The 14,707-nt window shown below is 39.3% G+C and overlaps 1 protein-coding gene across 1 annotated transcript; it reads right to left on the bottom strand.

The window, feature by feature from the left end:
• Positions 1–4,801: 4,801 nt before the first annotated feature.
• LOC139942607 (uncharacterized) lies at positions 4,802–14,707 on the bottom strand. Its single transcript, XM_071939458.1, has 10 exons — positions 14,587–14,707; positions 12,971–14,059; positions 11,938–12,420; positions 10,904–11,071; positions 8,893–8,967; positions 8,332–8,502; positions 7,103–7,312; positions 6,327–6,427; positions 5,479–5,675; positions 4,802–4,865 (listed from the first exon to the last, which is right to left on the bottom strand). Exons 1-10 carry the CDS (start codon positions 14,705–14,707, stop codon positions 4,802–4,804), a joined length of 2,679 nt encoding a protein of 892 aa, XP_071795559.1.

Genomic DNA, 14,707 nt, shown 5'->3' with positions numbered 1-14,707 from the left:
ACATCTCCTATGACAAAACAACACAAATGTTTAGTTTCACAGTACTATTAGCGAGTAAAATATTAAAAACTAATCTTAAATACTGTGTTGTATTATACAATTATAAGCAGTTCATTGTTTTGAATAAAACAATGGAGCTGTGTGTTGGTGAGGCCATATGACCACCTTGCACATTCTTAAGCAGTGAGAGACCGATAGTGGACAGGGTACAGCCAAGTCCAAATATGGGTCAATCACCCACACTCATATTGTATAAGACAGCCCCCTTTCTTAATCCCTCCAAACATATCCCGGTAGTGTATGATTACTCAAATGTCCCATTAATAAAGTAAGAAACAAATCCTTTTATGGTTATACTTTGTTTTTGAGTGTATCTAAACCCCTGTACTTTCAAGTTGAGTACAGTATGAGGGCCTCCACCAACAGAGCTAAATTAAAAGGTATTTTCAAACATCAATACTGCGTCAACGTCTTATTAGTCTTTCAGCATATCATCATCATCATCATCGGTTAGCATCATGCATTTCTGCACCGATGATGACTTGTGAGACGCTTCCAAATAGACTGATCTTGAGTTGCAACTTCTGCGTCCTCAACAGACCACCCCCTGCCAAGTCTGGAGAGGTCCCTCTGGATTGCATTTTTCCATGATGTCCTAGGGCACCCTCGCCTGCGTTTCCCATGGGTTGGTGACCATTTGTAGAGTTGTTTAGTGATGCGATTTGTTTCCATTCGTTGGAGGCGACCAAACCACTGCAATCTGCGTTTTCTAATGATGCTTGTGAGTGGGGGCTGTTTGGTCATTGTTCTTACATGCTTATTTGTGGTATGTTGCGTCCTTTTAATACATTGTCTTTTGAATACATACCTGGTGTTTACTGAAAGATCTCTGATATGTAGTAGCTGCTTGCGGAACTGGTAGCAGTACCTCCTACAACAAACAAACATGCACACAACCACAATTTTAGTGTCACATAGTACAATGAAAAAAACTATAAGAATGTATAAGAATGTGTCTTATAGTGTCCAGGATCTCACTGTGCGTCGTCAGTATTAAGGAAACTTTTTCAGTGACCAGCAGGCCCAGTAGCTTGTTTCATAGTCCCTCTGCTTTTTCTTAAATTTAAAATTAACCACATAAAGCATTGAAATTGTTTAAACAACCTGTCTAGCTTCGTATTCTATGAGGTCATTATTGCGAGAAACCCAGTCCACATTAGCTTACCTGCTCTGGGTCTGAGTCATTTGCCGATCCACCTGGAGTGTTCTGGTGAAAAAAAGGTTGAAATTAGACTTGTATCATAATTATGTATATCACATGGGAAACTCAGCCTTCTTTGTACTGCTATAAAAACACAATTCAGTGGTGAAAAAGTGGTTAAAGAGGTCCACCAACGCCAGAAACTCGCCTTCACAACAATCATCCTAAAACCTTTGACTCCCCTTAAAAGCTTGTTAGAGTCCTCTTTAAAGATCTGCCCTTACTTACAGTAAAATAAATCTTGGCAGTATTTTAGCAGCACCTACCTCATACAACAACTGATGAATGGTTCTCTTATACTTGATTGCTTCCACTCGGGCTTGATTGGCTGTTTAGTACTTCTTTTGGGTGGTTTCTAAGTGCCCCATAAGTTGACTGACCCCGGTCTTTTCTGATGGTTGTAAATTTGAACCTTGATTCTGAAAATTAACACAAAATAGCAACTATCTTAACTTCCATTGATCAGCAATAAATGCTGAAACATCCAAAAAGATAACAACAGAAGTATATGAGGTTACCAAAACAATTCTACTTAATGTTTGAACAGTTAAACTGCATCCTCCGTTTGCATTCTGCAACATTTTCAATTGGTAATAAACTTGACCCTTTTTAAAAAGTACCTTAGATGACAACATAGTCTTGTACATTTAAAATCAATACACCACATGGAATACATATTAACATACTAAGTGGTTTTGGATCTCCTCCGTTGGCAATAAATGTGCAGTCTACCTGAACAATAAATGTAATGTAACTCAAACCAGACAATGCATACAAGAAAAACATAACATGCATACATGCAAATACTTACAAGAGTAGCAACTGTCTTCCGAATGATGTTGGGATTAATTTTCCCTGTGAAGTCATGCCTATCCCAAAGCCTTAAAAGAAAAAATTTCAAACATCAAAATACATCGTAAACAATTTCAAATTAAAACGGGTAATTTTGAAATATCCTTTAAGTCTTGATAATGTACTAAAGACAGGACATGGTTTTAATAAGGGAAACTACGTGTGGTGAAGAGGTTTTCAACTAGTGGTTTAAACCCGCGCCGAGGCCTGGACCTTATAATTTTTCCAAGACAAACTTGAGATAAATTATCAAGAACAACAACTCGTGATGCCCTCTCGACCAATCGGAATGGATAAATCAGACTGTCTTAGGTATTTTCCAGTCTATCCATACATCTCTGGAATGCGAACTCCGTTCCCAACAAAACCACCACCTTATTGGACCACATTATATTGTTTGATGTTGATATAATGCTACCGACTGAAACCTGGTTATCCGATGACGACATGGTGGTAATTGGTGAGTTTACACCCCCTGGTTACAGCTTTATCAATTTTCCTCGTGGCGGTAAGACCTACGGTGGAGGAATTGGCATTGTGTACAAAAAATCTCTTCAACTATGCTCTACTCCATCCGATTTTTCATCCATTAACTTTGAACATTGCATCGTTACTCTCAACAACTCCATCCAACTTATCGGCATATATCGTCCACCTCCGTCACGTGCAAATGGGCTGAAAACATCTGAATTTTTGGACGAGCTTGAAACCTTTCTCGACGAGAAGTTGGTCACTCCTTACAAAACTGCCATACTAGGTGATTTCAATGTTCATGTTGACTCACTTGATAACCGGGACTCCAATAAGTTCACCAAGATCGTTTCCAATGCAGGTTTTATTCAGCACGTCAACGGCCCAACACACAAGCATGGGCATACCTTGGACCTAGTTATATCTCGTGATGATGAAGATCTAATCCACGAAGTTCAAGTTGACCCCTTGCTTCACTCTGATCACCACGTAGTGAAATGTGTCATCTTGTGTGCCAATCCTCCACCACTGAAGATCTCAACTACATTTCGTGAGTATGGCAAGATGGACCACGAGCCCTTTGCAGAGCTTCTTCACGACCGGTTCACAGTCTTTCCGGATAGTACCAACCCTAACATTCTCACAGTCTTACTGTTCAATAACTTCTACCGTCCTTGACGAAGTTTGTCCCTTTGTGACCAGGGAACGTACCGTCAAACCCAAACTCCCATGGTACAACAACTCCATCCATACTGAAAGGCGTGTTCGACGTCGGCTTGAACGGAAATGGAAAAAGAGCAACTCAGCGTTTGACGAACAAGCCTTCCGTTCTGAAAAGGAACATGTTAACAAATTGATCACTGATTCTAAGATTATGTACTTTTCCGATAAATGTACCAATTGTAATATCAAAGATATGTATGCCATAATTAATGTTCTTCTTAACAAGACTGCTCAAGTTTTACCTGAATGTGATTCTAACACAAAGCTTGCTGACAACTTTCTGTCCTTTTTCAAGGACAAGGTTGATACCATACGCTCCAATGTCAGTTCACACCCTGATACCAATGTCATTGTTCCTAAACAGACTTTCACTGTCTTTTGTATGCCAGAATTTGAGCAGCTTACTTGTGACGCCGTTAAACAAATTATCATGCGTCTTTCAAACAAATCTTGCTCATTGGACACCTTACCATCCTGGTTGGTTAAAAACAATCTATCCACTCTTCTCCCGGTTATCACAAAGATTGTTAATGCTTCCCTCTCATCTGGTATATTCCCGTCCAATCTTAAACACTCTGTAATTACTCCTGTACTTAAGAAGAGTTCTCTTGACAGTAATGATCTTAAGAGTTACCGTCCTGTAGCCAATGTACCCTTTTTGTCCAAGGTCGTAGAGAAGGTGGCAACATGTCAAGTAATTAATCATGTGGACAGCTACACACTAGGGGAACAGTTCCAGTCTGCTTACAAGCGCTTTCATAGTACTGAGACTGCCCTCCTTCGGGTGAAAAATGACATTCTTCGTTCCCTTGATAAAAGTAAAGCTGTTCTCTTGGTGTTGCTTGACATGTCTGCCGCCTTTGACACGGTTGACCACGACATTCTCATCCAGAGACTTCATACTCAATTTGGAATAAGCAGTACGGTCAATACTTGGTTCAGCACTTATATCAAAAACCATACCACCAAAGTTTCGATAAAAGGCGATTTCTCAAGACATCATATCTTTACCTATTCCATACCTCAGGGGTCCATAGTAGGTCCGTTGGCTTTCATTTTGTACACCAATCCCATTGGCGAGATCATTCGTCAACATGGTATCTCATTTCATGAATACGCTGATGATATTCAGCTCTATGCTGAGTTTGACCCTAAGTCTGAAGGTTATCGTCAGCGTGTACTCAGCAAATTATCATCATGTGTGCTTGCCATCAACAAATGGATGGCTCAAAACATGCTTCAGCTGAACCAGGGAAAGACCAAGTTTATTGTTTTTGCGAACAGTCATGTTTTATCCACTCTCCCTAATCTTGAACTAATATTGGCCGACTTTACAATTCCTGGCGTATTCGCCGGTTTATTACACAAAGCGCTTGCCATCATGCCGTCAGAAGTCTGGTCTTGTCCCGTCTTGACTATGCCAACTCTCTTTTGGTAGGTGCCCACGAAAATGACCTCGCTCGACTCCAGCGTCTACAAAACAAGGCCGCTCGGCTAGTATTTGCGTGTGGCCGTGACCAGCCTTCTGCCGGCCTGATTGCATCGCTGCATTGGCTCCCTGTTAAAGAACGTATCAACTTCAAAATTTTCACTCATGTATACAAAATCCTCCACACCCAGTCTCCATCATATCTGGTTGAACTTGTTCATTCCCAAAACTCCAATACTGCTGATGAATACAGGCAACGACTCCGCTCATCAGCTGATCAGACCCGGCTTTCCGTTCCTAGAACTAGACGGAAAGCTGGGGATAGCTCATTCTCCATAGCTGCCCCTCGCCTATGGAATGAGCTCCCCGCGGGTCTGAGAGAGGCAATCTCGTTGCCTGTATTCAAAAGCCTCCTCAAGACATTTCTTTTTCCCCACCCATCCTAGTTTGTTTGTTTTTCTTTTGTTTTGTTGTCATAGTCTCATGTAAAGCGCTCTGTTCTCCGTAGAGCGCTATATAAATGTTTCATATTATTATTATTATTATTATTATTATTATTGTTTATGAATACTGTATAATGCTTTGAAATGCTCCAGGACACCATAATCAAAAGGTTAGAAGATCAAGAAAAAACGAGAAAAAAACAAGGAAAAAAAAAACATTAAGTTACCAACCATGCCAACATCACAAAGTCAGATTACAACAAACACAGGATTTAACTTGAATATTCTCGTTCTGTTACCTTTGCAGTTCCTGTGCAACCTTCTTAACTGCCAGACCACCAATCCCAACGAAAAAAGGGTCCTCCTCTTGAGTTCCATTCAAAGCGGGAGTGAGTGGGCGGCCAAGTTCATAATAAATCTGCATCCACCTCTGGAGAGGTTTATCAAGCGGCACTAGCTGAGGTCCATAAGTACCTCTTGTCTTGTGATGGCTTACCTGTATGAGTACAAATAAAGAGAAAAAAAGGTTTAATATTTAACTTCCTATACAAAACATATAATTTGACATGCAAGACTCAACAGAGCAGCTTCAAAACCTTAGTGCGTGTAAAACAATAATAATAATAAATAATAATAAGACTTGTAATGCGCACAAATCCACCATGCTGGGTGTTCAAGGCGCAGTAAAACCAAAAAACAAAACAAAAACAAAACATAATACAGAAAAACAGACACAACAAAATTAATCCTTGAAAACCTGTGACATAAGATAAGTTTTGAGAAGAGACTTGAAATTTTGCGGTACAAAGACAAGATCGAAAATTAAGTGGTAGAGAGTTCCAGATGCGTGGCGCGGCTGAAGAAAAAGACCTGTCACCCCATGAGTGTTGAGACTTGGAATCAATGAGGAGAAGCATGGAACTTGATCAAAGATTCCTTGATGGAGTGTAAACTTGAAGCAATTCAGAAATATAGTGGGAGCCTTGCCATTAAGAGCTTTGTGGACAATGAGCATCAGCTTGAAGATGATTCGTTGAGAGATAGGGAGCCAGTGTAGTTGTTTCAGAATGGGGGTGATAGAACAGGATTTTCTAGACAGTGTCACAATGCGGGCAGTGATGTCAGTTTATCAATGTATAATACTCACCGTCACAATTTTATGAATTTCTAAGTTTCCATCAAGGACTTCCTTGCTACCAAGAAACTCCCCCACTGTCATATTTGATACCACTCCCGATCTCGGAGCACCTTGCAAGAAAAGAAGTGCCATCAAGATGTTTCGCAGCAAAATTACGTGGTTTCATGTAGCATGATTATGTTCAAGAATGTCTGTGGAAAACAGAATGATATTACAAAGTTATTATAAGTTATCACAACGCGCGCTCGTGAAATACGAAAAAATATAGCGCTTCTGCGTCCCATATCCAGGCCGAAGGATGGGAAGCAGACGAGCTATATTTTTTTCGTATTTCACGAGCGCGCGTGTGATAACAAACTACATTTAGTAATTAAACTTGACCTCATTATTAGTGGTGAAACACAACGCATCATTTCTAGTATAGCAATTTTAAAATGATTCTGGTTTTAACCTGTTCTTTTCCATTCGAAGAAATGGAAATATTTCAGAGATAACTTTAACTGTGAGATGATGTCGATTTCTGCTAGTCTGGAACAACTGTTAAACACTTTTTTGCATCGTATAATCCAGATCAGCCTCAGCAATTTAGCAACAACGATGGCCTGAACTGGTTTAAGAGCATATCCAAGAATTATGTTAGAGTCGTTTAAATAAAAATGTTTGTTACCTGTATATTTTCTAAGCAATCTTGTTTTCTTATAGATGATGGTTCTTCATAACCAACCCTTTATAGAACGTCTAAATGGTTGACAAATTGATCCATCCAAAAACTGAAAAATACTCACCAACTCCTTTCTGCAAAATCCCCTTGCTCTGCTTGTAGGATTTACCCACATTATTTTCCAAAGCCTTTTGAAATATTGGAAGCATTGCCGGCTGGAAGACCACCAGCCGAATCAGGTGCAGGTGTTGTGGCTTCTTTCTACATGCAAATTCTCCAATTGCTTCCAGCATATGATCTGCACAGGAAGCCACTGAAAATTGGCCAATTTTACCTGAGAAAGGAATGACATGTTGACAATATTGTTTACAATACCTCCTTAATTTTTTAATACAGGGTTTTTATTGAATTTATGGGAGGTAACATCAAAACTTATTGTTACATCCTTGAAAATTCCAAGTATTTTTGTGGATCATTATAATAATAATAACAACAAAAATAACAACAATAAACACAGCATTTGTGAGTCGCACTTTCTCTGTATAAAAATTCAACGCTGGTCCAGGTCAATAAAAGAAAACTCAGATGTGTTCAAAGGCCAGTCTGAAAAGATGTGCTTTGAGGGAGTTTTCGAAGTTAGAAATGTCATCTGTTCTCCGTAGAGCGCTATATAAATGTTTCATATTATTGTTATTATTATCTCTTCGACTTTGAGGCAGAGAGTTCCAGAGGCGGGGGGCAAGCTTAGAGAAAACCCTACCACCACAAGTGGCAAGGCGAGTCCAGGGAACTAAGGAATGCTGCGTGATGACCTTAGACCTGGCCTGGCATGCCGGTGCTGAAGAATGCTCTGAAAGTAGGAAGGGGCTGTATCATAAGTGTTTTGAATGTCAGGAGGTTGATTTTGTACTGAACTCTCAAACCATGATTTCATAATTTTTTTATTGCAGCCCAAACACCCAATCCAAAGCAACAATTAATGGATTGTTTTTGGCTCGTTACAACAATAGGAGTTACAAATTATTGGGGATTGAAAATCAAACTTACATATGCATCAAATAATAAATCTATGAAAATTAGGGCACAATTGGTAACCGAAGTGGCAAAAAAAAATGAAATAAACATCCTTGTTGCACAAATTTGTGTGCTATAAGATGCCTGAGCAAGGCTTCAGGTAGAGACGTTTACACTAGTAACAGCTCTCCGTTGCCTGCTATTAAGTAATGTTGTATGCCAATTTATATTTTGAGTAATTACCAAGAGTGTCCACTGCCTTTAAGGCTTAGATCAAAGAATTAGATACAAAGGCTTTTCAGCCAAATGCAGCTCATCACTTGAAAAGTTAGTTAATACCTGTCCCCAGAGCTGGGAAAGAAAGAGATGGGATGCCCTTTTTCTCGGCCAGGTGTAAGACCTCAGCTACTATTGCCTTCATCTGCTCAGGTGTTTCTGGAGTCACAACATGGAAAATGGACTTGCAGAGAAGGCGACCTGCTCCGGTGTAGTAAACGGTTTCACGTGGATCTGCAATTGTTTTAAAATTAAAAAAGGTGTTTAATATTAAGGTCTCTGCCTTGGAAGTTAACGTCTTGGTCTCCTTCATGATCTCCATTGTATAAGAAATTAGTTTCTGTCCAAGTACTCTTTAGTCTGTAAGTCCAACCTTTTTGTGGTTTGGTTAATGCTTGCTAAAGTTCTGCACCTTATTAAGTTCCGAGCCTTTAAATTTCAGTCGTCTTAGATTTTTGTATGTCAGCTTACAGTCCACACAAATAATGTGTCAACAACTGTAAAAGAAAACAATGTATTGTGCTCTGAGCTCAAATGACACAATACAAGATCACCTTAATCCCACTTTATAGTCCATTTGTAGAAGGAAAATAATTATAAAAATGTATTGAGCATCGCACTTACGTTTTTGGGCAAGGCTGTCGCATTGTTTCTTTACAAGTTCTCCTCCTTCCTTCAAGATAGCTGTAGAAACAGGTCCTGAGAATGAAAAAGTTTAACACATGGAATTTGAGTTGTGATTTTCAATATACTTTAAAAGGAACAGGTTTGTACTAAATGGCAACCAAGGAGACAATTAATTCATTGTGAACCACATTAATACACAATTTAAAAAGTTTAAAACAAAAAATATGATCAAACTAAAGGGAGCACGTAGGGCCCTATAGGGCGATTGAACAGCGTTCAGGGGACAGGGGGACATGTTCCCCCCATCTTTGGAGGGTGGGGCCGGAACACAATATCAAATGTGTAAGACCAAACCCTGTACCATGTGCATTAATCCTGGGGGCAAAGGATGACACAATTTTAACGGGTGGGACACTATATCAAAAATCTCCCCTCAAAATTGACCCTAGATTGCATCACGGAGCAGCTAAAATGCAAATTAAGCAGGCCTGGACCCATGCCGTAAAGGCTTCACACTCACATGCTCACTCGTTGACAGATTTACCCCCTAAAACTTGTGTCATACGTAGATCTGCACCTGAACTTGATGCTGTTAACTCAAACAGTTCTTCTGCTCACATTTTAAAGGCTTATGTTCTGTTCCATTCTGTTTGCCTCTTATTGGCCTAAGATTGCACCACAGAGCATTTAGAATGCCAAATTTTCCCGGGCCCTCAAACGGGCCCGGACCCATGCCATAAAGGTTTCACACTTGCGTGCTCACTCTTTGACAGATTTGCCCCCTAAAACTCGTGTTATATACCGGCACCTGAAGATGCTTTTAACACAAAAGGTTCTACTGCTGCTGATGTTCTGTTCCATTCTGTATGCCTCTTATAATTATTGGCCTAAGGTTGCACCACAGAGCATCTAGATTGTAAAATTTTCCAAGGCCCTTAAGCGGGCCCGGACCCATGCCGTACAGGCTTCACACTTGCATGCTCACTCTTTGACAGATTTGCCCCCTTAAACTTTTGTCTACGATCCGCACCTGAAGATAATGTTAACCCCATGGCAAAACAGGTTCTACTGTTGCTCTCATTTTAAAGGCTTATGTTCTATTCCATTCTTTTTGCCTCTTATTTGCCTAAGCGTGCACCACAGAGCATCTACTTCGCGTTCAGCTTTATAGCTGCCACACACTAGATGTGCCACAACTAACAAACCACCCCCCCCCCCCTAAAATTTCTTGTCTTGATCTACCCTTGACGATGCTGGTGATGATAGGGATGGAATGCCGTCTGTGCATTATAATGCAGAAACAATATGGATATTACGAAGCTATAATTGAGGTTTTTTTTAGGTACAATAAGTTATAACTGTAATAGCAAAAATATAGGTGCATCATATCATTTTAGGCATTGAATTCCAACATCTGAGAGGGGGGCACATCACCCTTCATAGATTGCACCAGTGAGCATACGGCCTAATGTTTTTCCTGGCCCCTAAGGCGGGCCCCGGACCTCACGCCGAAATGTTATGTCCCCCCATCTTTCAAGACGGATTGACGCCCCTACCTATAGGCCTACCTTTTGTTTTTAGAACCATTCGATTGTTTTAATTCTATATAGAAATGAAGATTTGTACAATAAAACTAAACCATGACAATTTTTATTCAAAAGGTGGAAGTTTTTTTGAGATATTGCCAAAAATCTGAAGCAATAATATTCAAACGTTAGGAATACCTTGTAATTGGACTACACAATCTGAGCAACCTATCTGTCTATCAACAACTTTTTGGGGAAACTCCTGATTAGAACCCCTGATTCTTCCATTTTGAATTCAACAACTCTGTTCTTCATTTTTACATTTTAATGCTTAACAAATTGCAGATCTAAACAAAAATGCAGCTAGAAGGCGAAATTGATTCTGGCACCTTTTCAATTCATGGCAACTTGCACAGTGTGCATATTCACTGCCATGGTACTGCTTTAAGTCCAAATTTATCTAATACAGTAAACTGACTAACCTTGCAGGTCTAAGCCCTTTCCAACGCTGTTAACAATTGCACAAGTTGTTTCTCGCACAAGATTTCCTTGCTGGACTTGAAGACACACTGAGCCAATGTTGCTCTGTACAAAACCTGATGAGTCTCTTTTTATTTCTGAGTATGACTCCCGGTCCCGGTCAGTTTCACCTACAATTGAATGAAATCGATTTGCTTGTAAGTTGAAAATAACAATAATTAATTAAAATACTAGGCTCTTATAAAGCACTTTATCATACCTTAGGGTTTATCAAAGCGCACAGTATTTTATTCCTGCAAGGTATATCAAAAGAAGGTTTCAATTATATTCATCAAAAAAATATGCAAACAATTTGAAACACTATTTTGTACAGTTTCAATCAGAGTTCTCTCTGACTTGTAAAAGTGTTTCCCAATTATGTGTGGCGCTAACAGAAGGAGGTTCTACAGGGTTAAACAGATAAAATGCCCAGATTGTCACAATAGAAATTAGGCAAAACCAAATCAGGAGCAAGAAAATAAATTTAACAAGATTCGGTGTAAAATCTTTTAAAGTTGGAATCGTACACTGTTTTTTTTTTTTTTTTTAGGGGGGGGGGGTGAGATCTTGTTAATCTGCACCTTAAAGGTGACTGTGTAACACTTGTTATGCTATGAGACTGATAGTAAGTTTTAGATGTCACATATTCCGGGTTAAATACATGCAGAGTTTAAGAAGCTTGATTGCACATTTGTACCTGCAAAAAACAGGTGACATCATGATAACGCAGTTCTAATGTGAACAAAGTCTTTTCACGGTATAAACATGGTGGAGGTTTAAAATTGACATGATGTACAGATCTATTGTATTTTGAATTGTTTTTCAATTTCTTTTCTTTTCATAAAGACATTAGAAGCAGTTCCCTGAACTGCTGAATCATTGGAATTCCAACTGGTTTACAAATAAACTGATTGTTCGTTTTGATTATTTTGTTTCTGTCCAAATTGACACTACTTACTTATGGTTTAAATAACATTTTGTTATTAATGCTACTCACCGGGTGCAGCTGTTTTCATGTCATTGTTAGTACTTGCAGCTTTGTCATCACTCTCCTCGTTACAATCGGTGGAAATCACACAATGAAATTTTCTCTCGACAGACTCCAAGAATTGTTTACCTTTCTCTTGACGGAACAGTCTAGCCATGCCCGTCTTGTATACAGGATAATGTTTCTCTTTTACTGCTTGTACTAATGAAGTGACCAGTTTGCAAACTGCATCTAAACCCTCCTCATTGCCCTGGATGATAAATCCTCTGTTCCTTCCACTCATCTGTGCCTGGATCGCTACAAGATTTTGTTGATGTCGTTGTCTTACTTTTTCCAACTCTTGATCATGATATGTGGTAATGAGGCGTATTTTGCTCTTATTTGATGGAATGGTGCTTTTGATGATGACATTTTTCTTGAGAAAATCCATGATGTGGTTCTTCGTTTCATCCAAATTTCTCTTAAATCCTGCAAGTTTAACAAACTTGGCACCTGCAAATAAACATAACATCAATTCATGACACGTAAATGCTTGCGGCTAGCCACAACAGGTAAATATTTTTTTAAATGTTCCTTAAAAATTGCAAATGTGGAAAAATAAAACAGTTGGCTTTAACATGGAAGTATTTTCCCTTTATCCTCACTTTACGTCATCACATTTCAAATACAGGATTGTAATTAGTTTACATTTTCTGCAATTATACCTTTCGCTGTTCGTTTATGAGTGGTTTAGTTGGCATTTCCGAAAAATTTGTAACACTTACGTCAGGCCAAGGTTTATATAACATGTACATACATCTTATCAATTTACCATCAGAAATGCTTTTTCAATTATTTGCCATATTAACCAACGAGTCATGAGATGACTCACCTGAACATCAAGGAATAACGTTAAAGATTATTTTAAAGTGTTTTTTATTATTGCGTTAGATAAAACTAAAACACGTCTCAGTAATTTCTTCTGGATTTGTAATCAAGAGCGATTAAAAATGTTTAATGGTTGGTTATTACAAGCTTTTTTGAATGGAGAACTGACAAATACCTGGCTCATGGCTGATGCCTGCCATGACGAACTTTTGATTGTTGATCGAATCCAAAAGTCTCTTCCCATCGTGGCCTTGTAAGACAGCTAAAGCAGACTGTCCTTTGATTTCAATGGTATCTTCATCTATTTCATTTTGGATGTATGCTTTAGCCTCCCTGACATCTCTGGTAGTAGCACCGTGTATTGTGATCTTCCCATCATCTGATCCACTGCAAGCTGCATGAACATTCCGTGACACTAAAACATCATGAATTTTGTCCGTAACATGCTGAATAAATCGCACTTTGATACTCCCAGCTTTGAACTCTGTCTTTTCCAAACTGTCCATCATCCTCCTTATCTTTAGCTCCACATCTTTGACGGTTGTTCTTATTCCATCAAGTGTGATGCCGGTTTTACCAGGAGAGCTGAAAATTGTGATCTTCAGAGCTGGAAAGAACTTTTCAATCTCCTGTTTAATTCCACACGAGGTAAACAGCTGCAGCTTCTCTGCATCCCAGTTGATGTCTTCTGTTGCTGGCAGAGAATCGTCAGCCTCCTTCTGTAATTTCATGATGATGTCAATGATTGTTGCTTCAATGACATCAACATCTCGTTGCTCTCCTACCAGTTGCACTTCATGACGTTGAGCATCTGGGACCATCGAGCAAGCTGTAGTAATGTTCTGCAATTTATCAGCAGCACCCTCCCACAGTGTTTGCGGAACTGGAACTCTGGCTAATTTGCATGCTCTCATGAAGTCGGTCAGAACATCGACAGCTTCCTTTTCCCAGTTCAACCATGATTGGTGCTGGGATTTGTCAATTACTGGTTCTAGTTTAGCTTGAGACTTCTGAGAACCATCCGGCCACAGCAAATTAGCTTTCACCTTGGCCAAGTCTTTCAGCAACTTCTTCTTAGTATTCGCACCTTTCCCATATAGGAATTCCATAATAGATTCCTGTACCTCTACCGACACTGGTTTAGGGATGTGTGGAGTTGGGGCATCAAATGGGCTCAGTCTTCCCAGGAAGTCATGATATGGTTCAACCCGCAGTTCATTGCGACCGAGCTTATGATGACTCTTTCTTAAAACATCCTCAACCACTACAGGAATGAAAACAAAGGAATAAACCATGACTATGGTTAATTTAAGAGCAAAACTCATGGTCCAATAATTTGAATAACACAAATTTAGAAATAAATTGACAAGCTGACAGCAGTCTTTCCACATTCAATTTAAACGTTGGGGAAACTTTGCTTCCTCTGTTTCCAATAACATCACCTCTCTGTGAAAACTTGCCATAATGGGAAAATACTCCAAGAGGGAATGTTTGTGTCATTTCGTCGTTCGTACCACGAACTGACCTAACTCGTTCACTGTTTTAAATAACGTGTTCAGAGAAAATCACGATTGAAGTTGCACTACTTTTCAAACTGCTCTTTCGGAGTCTGCTTAGCAACTTTATTGTATTATTTTATGACGAAAACAAAGCTGAATACTTTATTCATACAGAACTATCAATGTGTTTTCATCCCTTAAACTATTTTAATTCGTAATTAATTCCTAAACAGATGGGTCACTTTGCGAAAATGAAAATTTAATTTTTGCCTGCAGCGCGCTTTGTACAAACCAATGCGTAACAGAGACCTTTCGAGATCGGTCACTTTCTTCTTCTTCTTCCGTGAAAGTACAGTCCACCATCTGGTGTGTTGCGTATTGTGGTAGTTGTGTGCATGCGAGGGTGTAGACAT

This window comes from Asterias amurensis, chromosome 10, assembly GCF_032118995.1.
Source record: "Asterias amurensis chromosome 10, ASM3211899v1".
NCBI lineage: Eukaryota > Metazoa > Echinodermata > Asteroidea > Forcipulatida > Asteriidae > Asterias > Asterias amurensis.
This window is presented reverse-complemented; position numbering and strand designations above follow the sequence as displayed.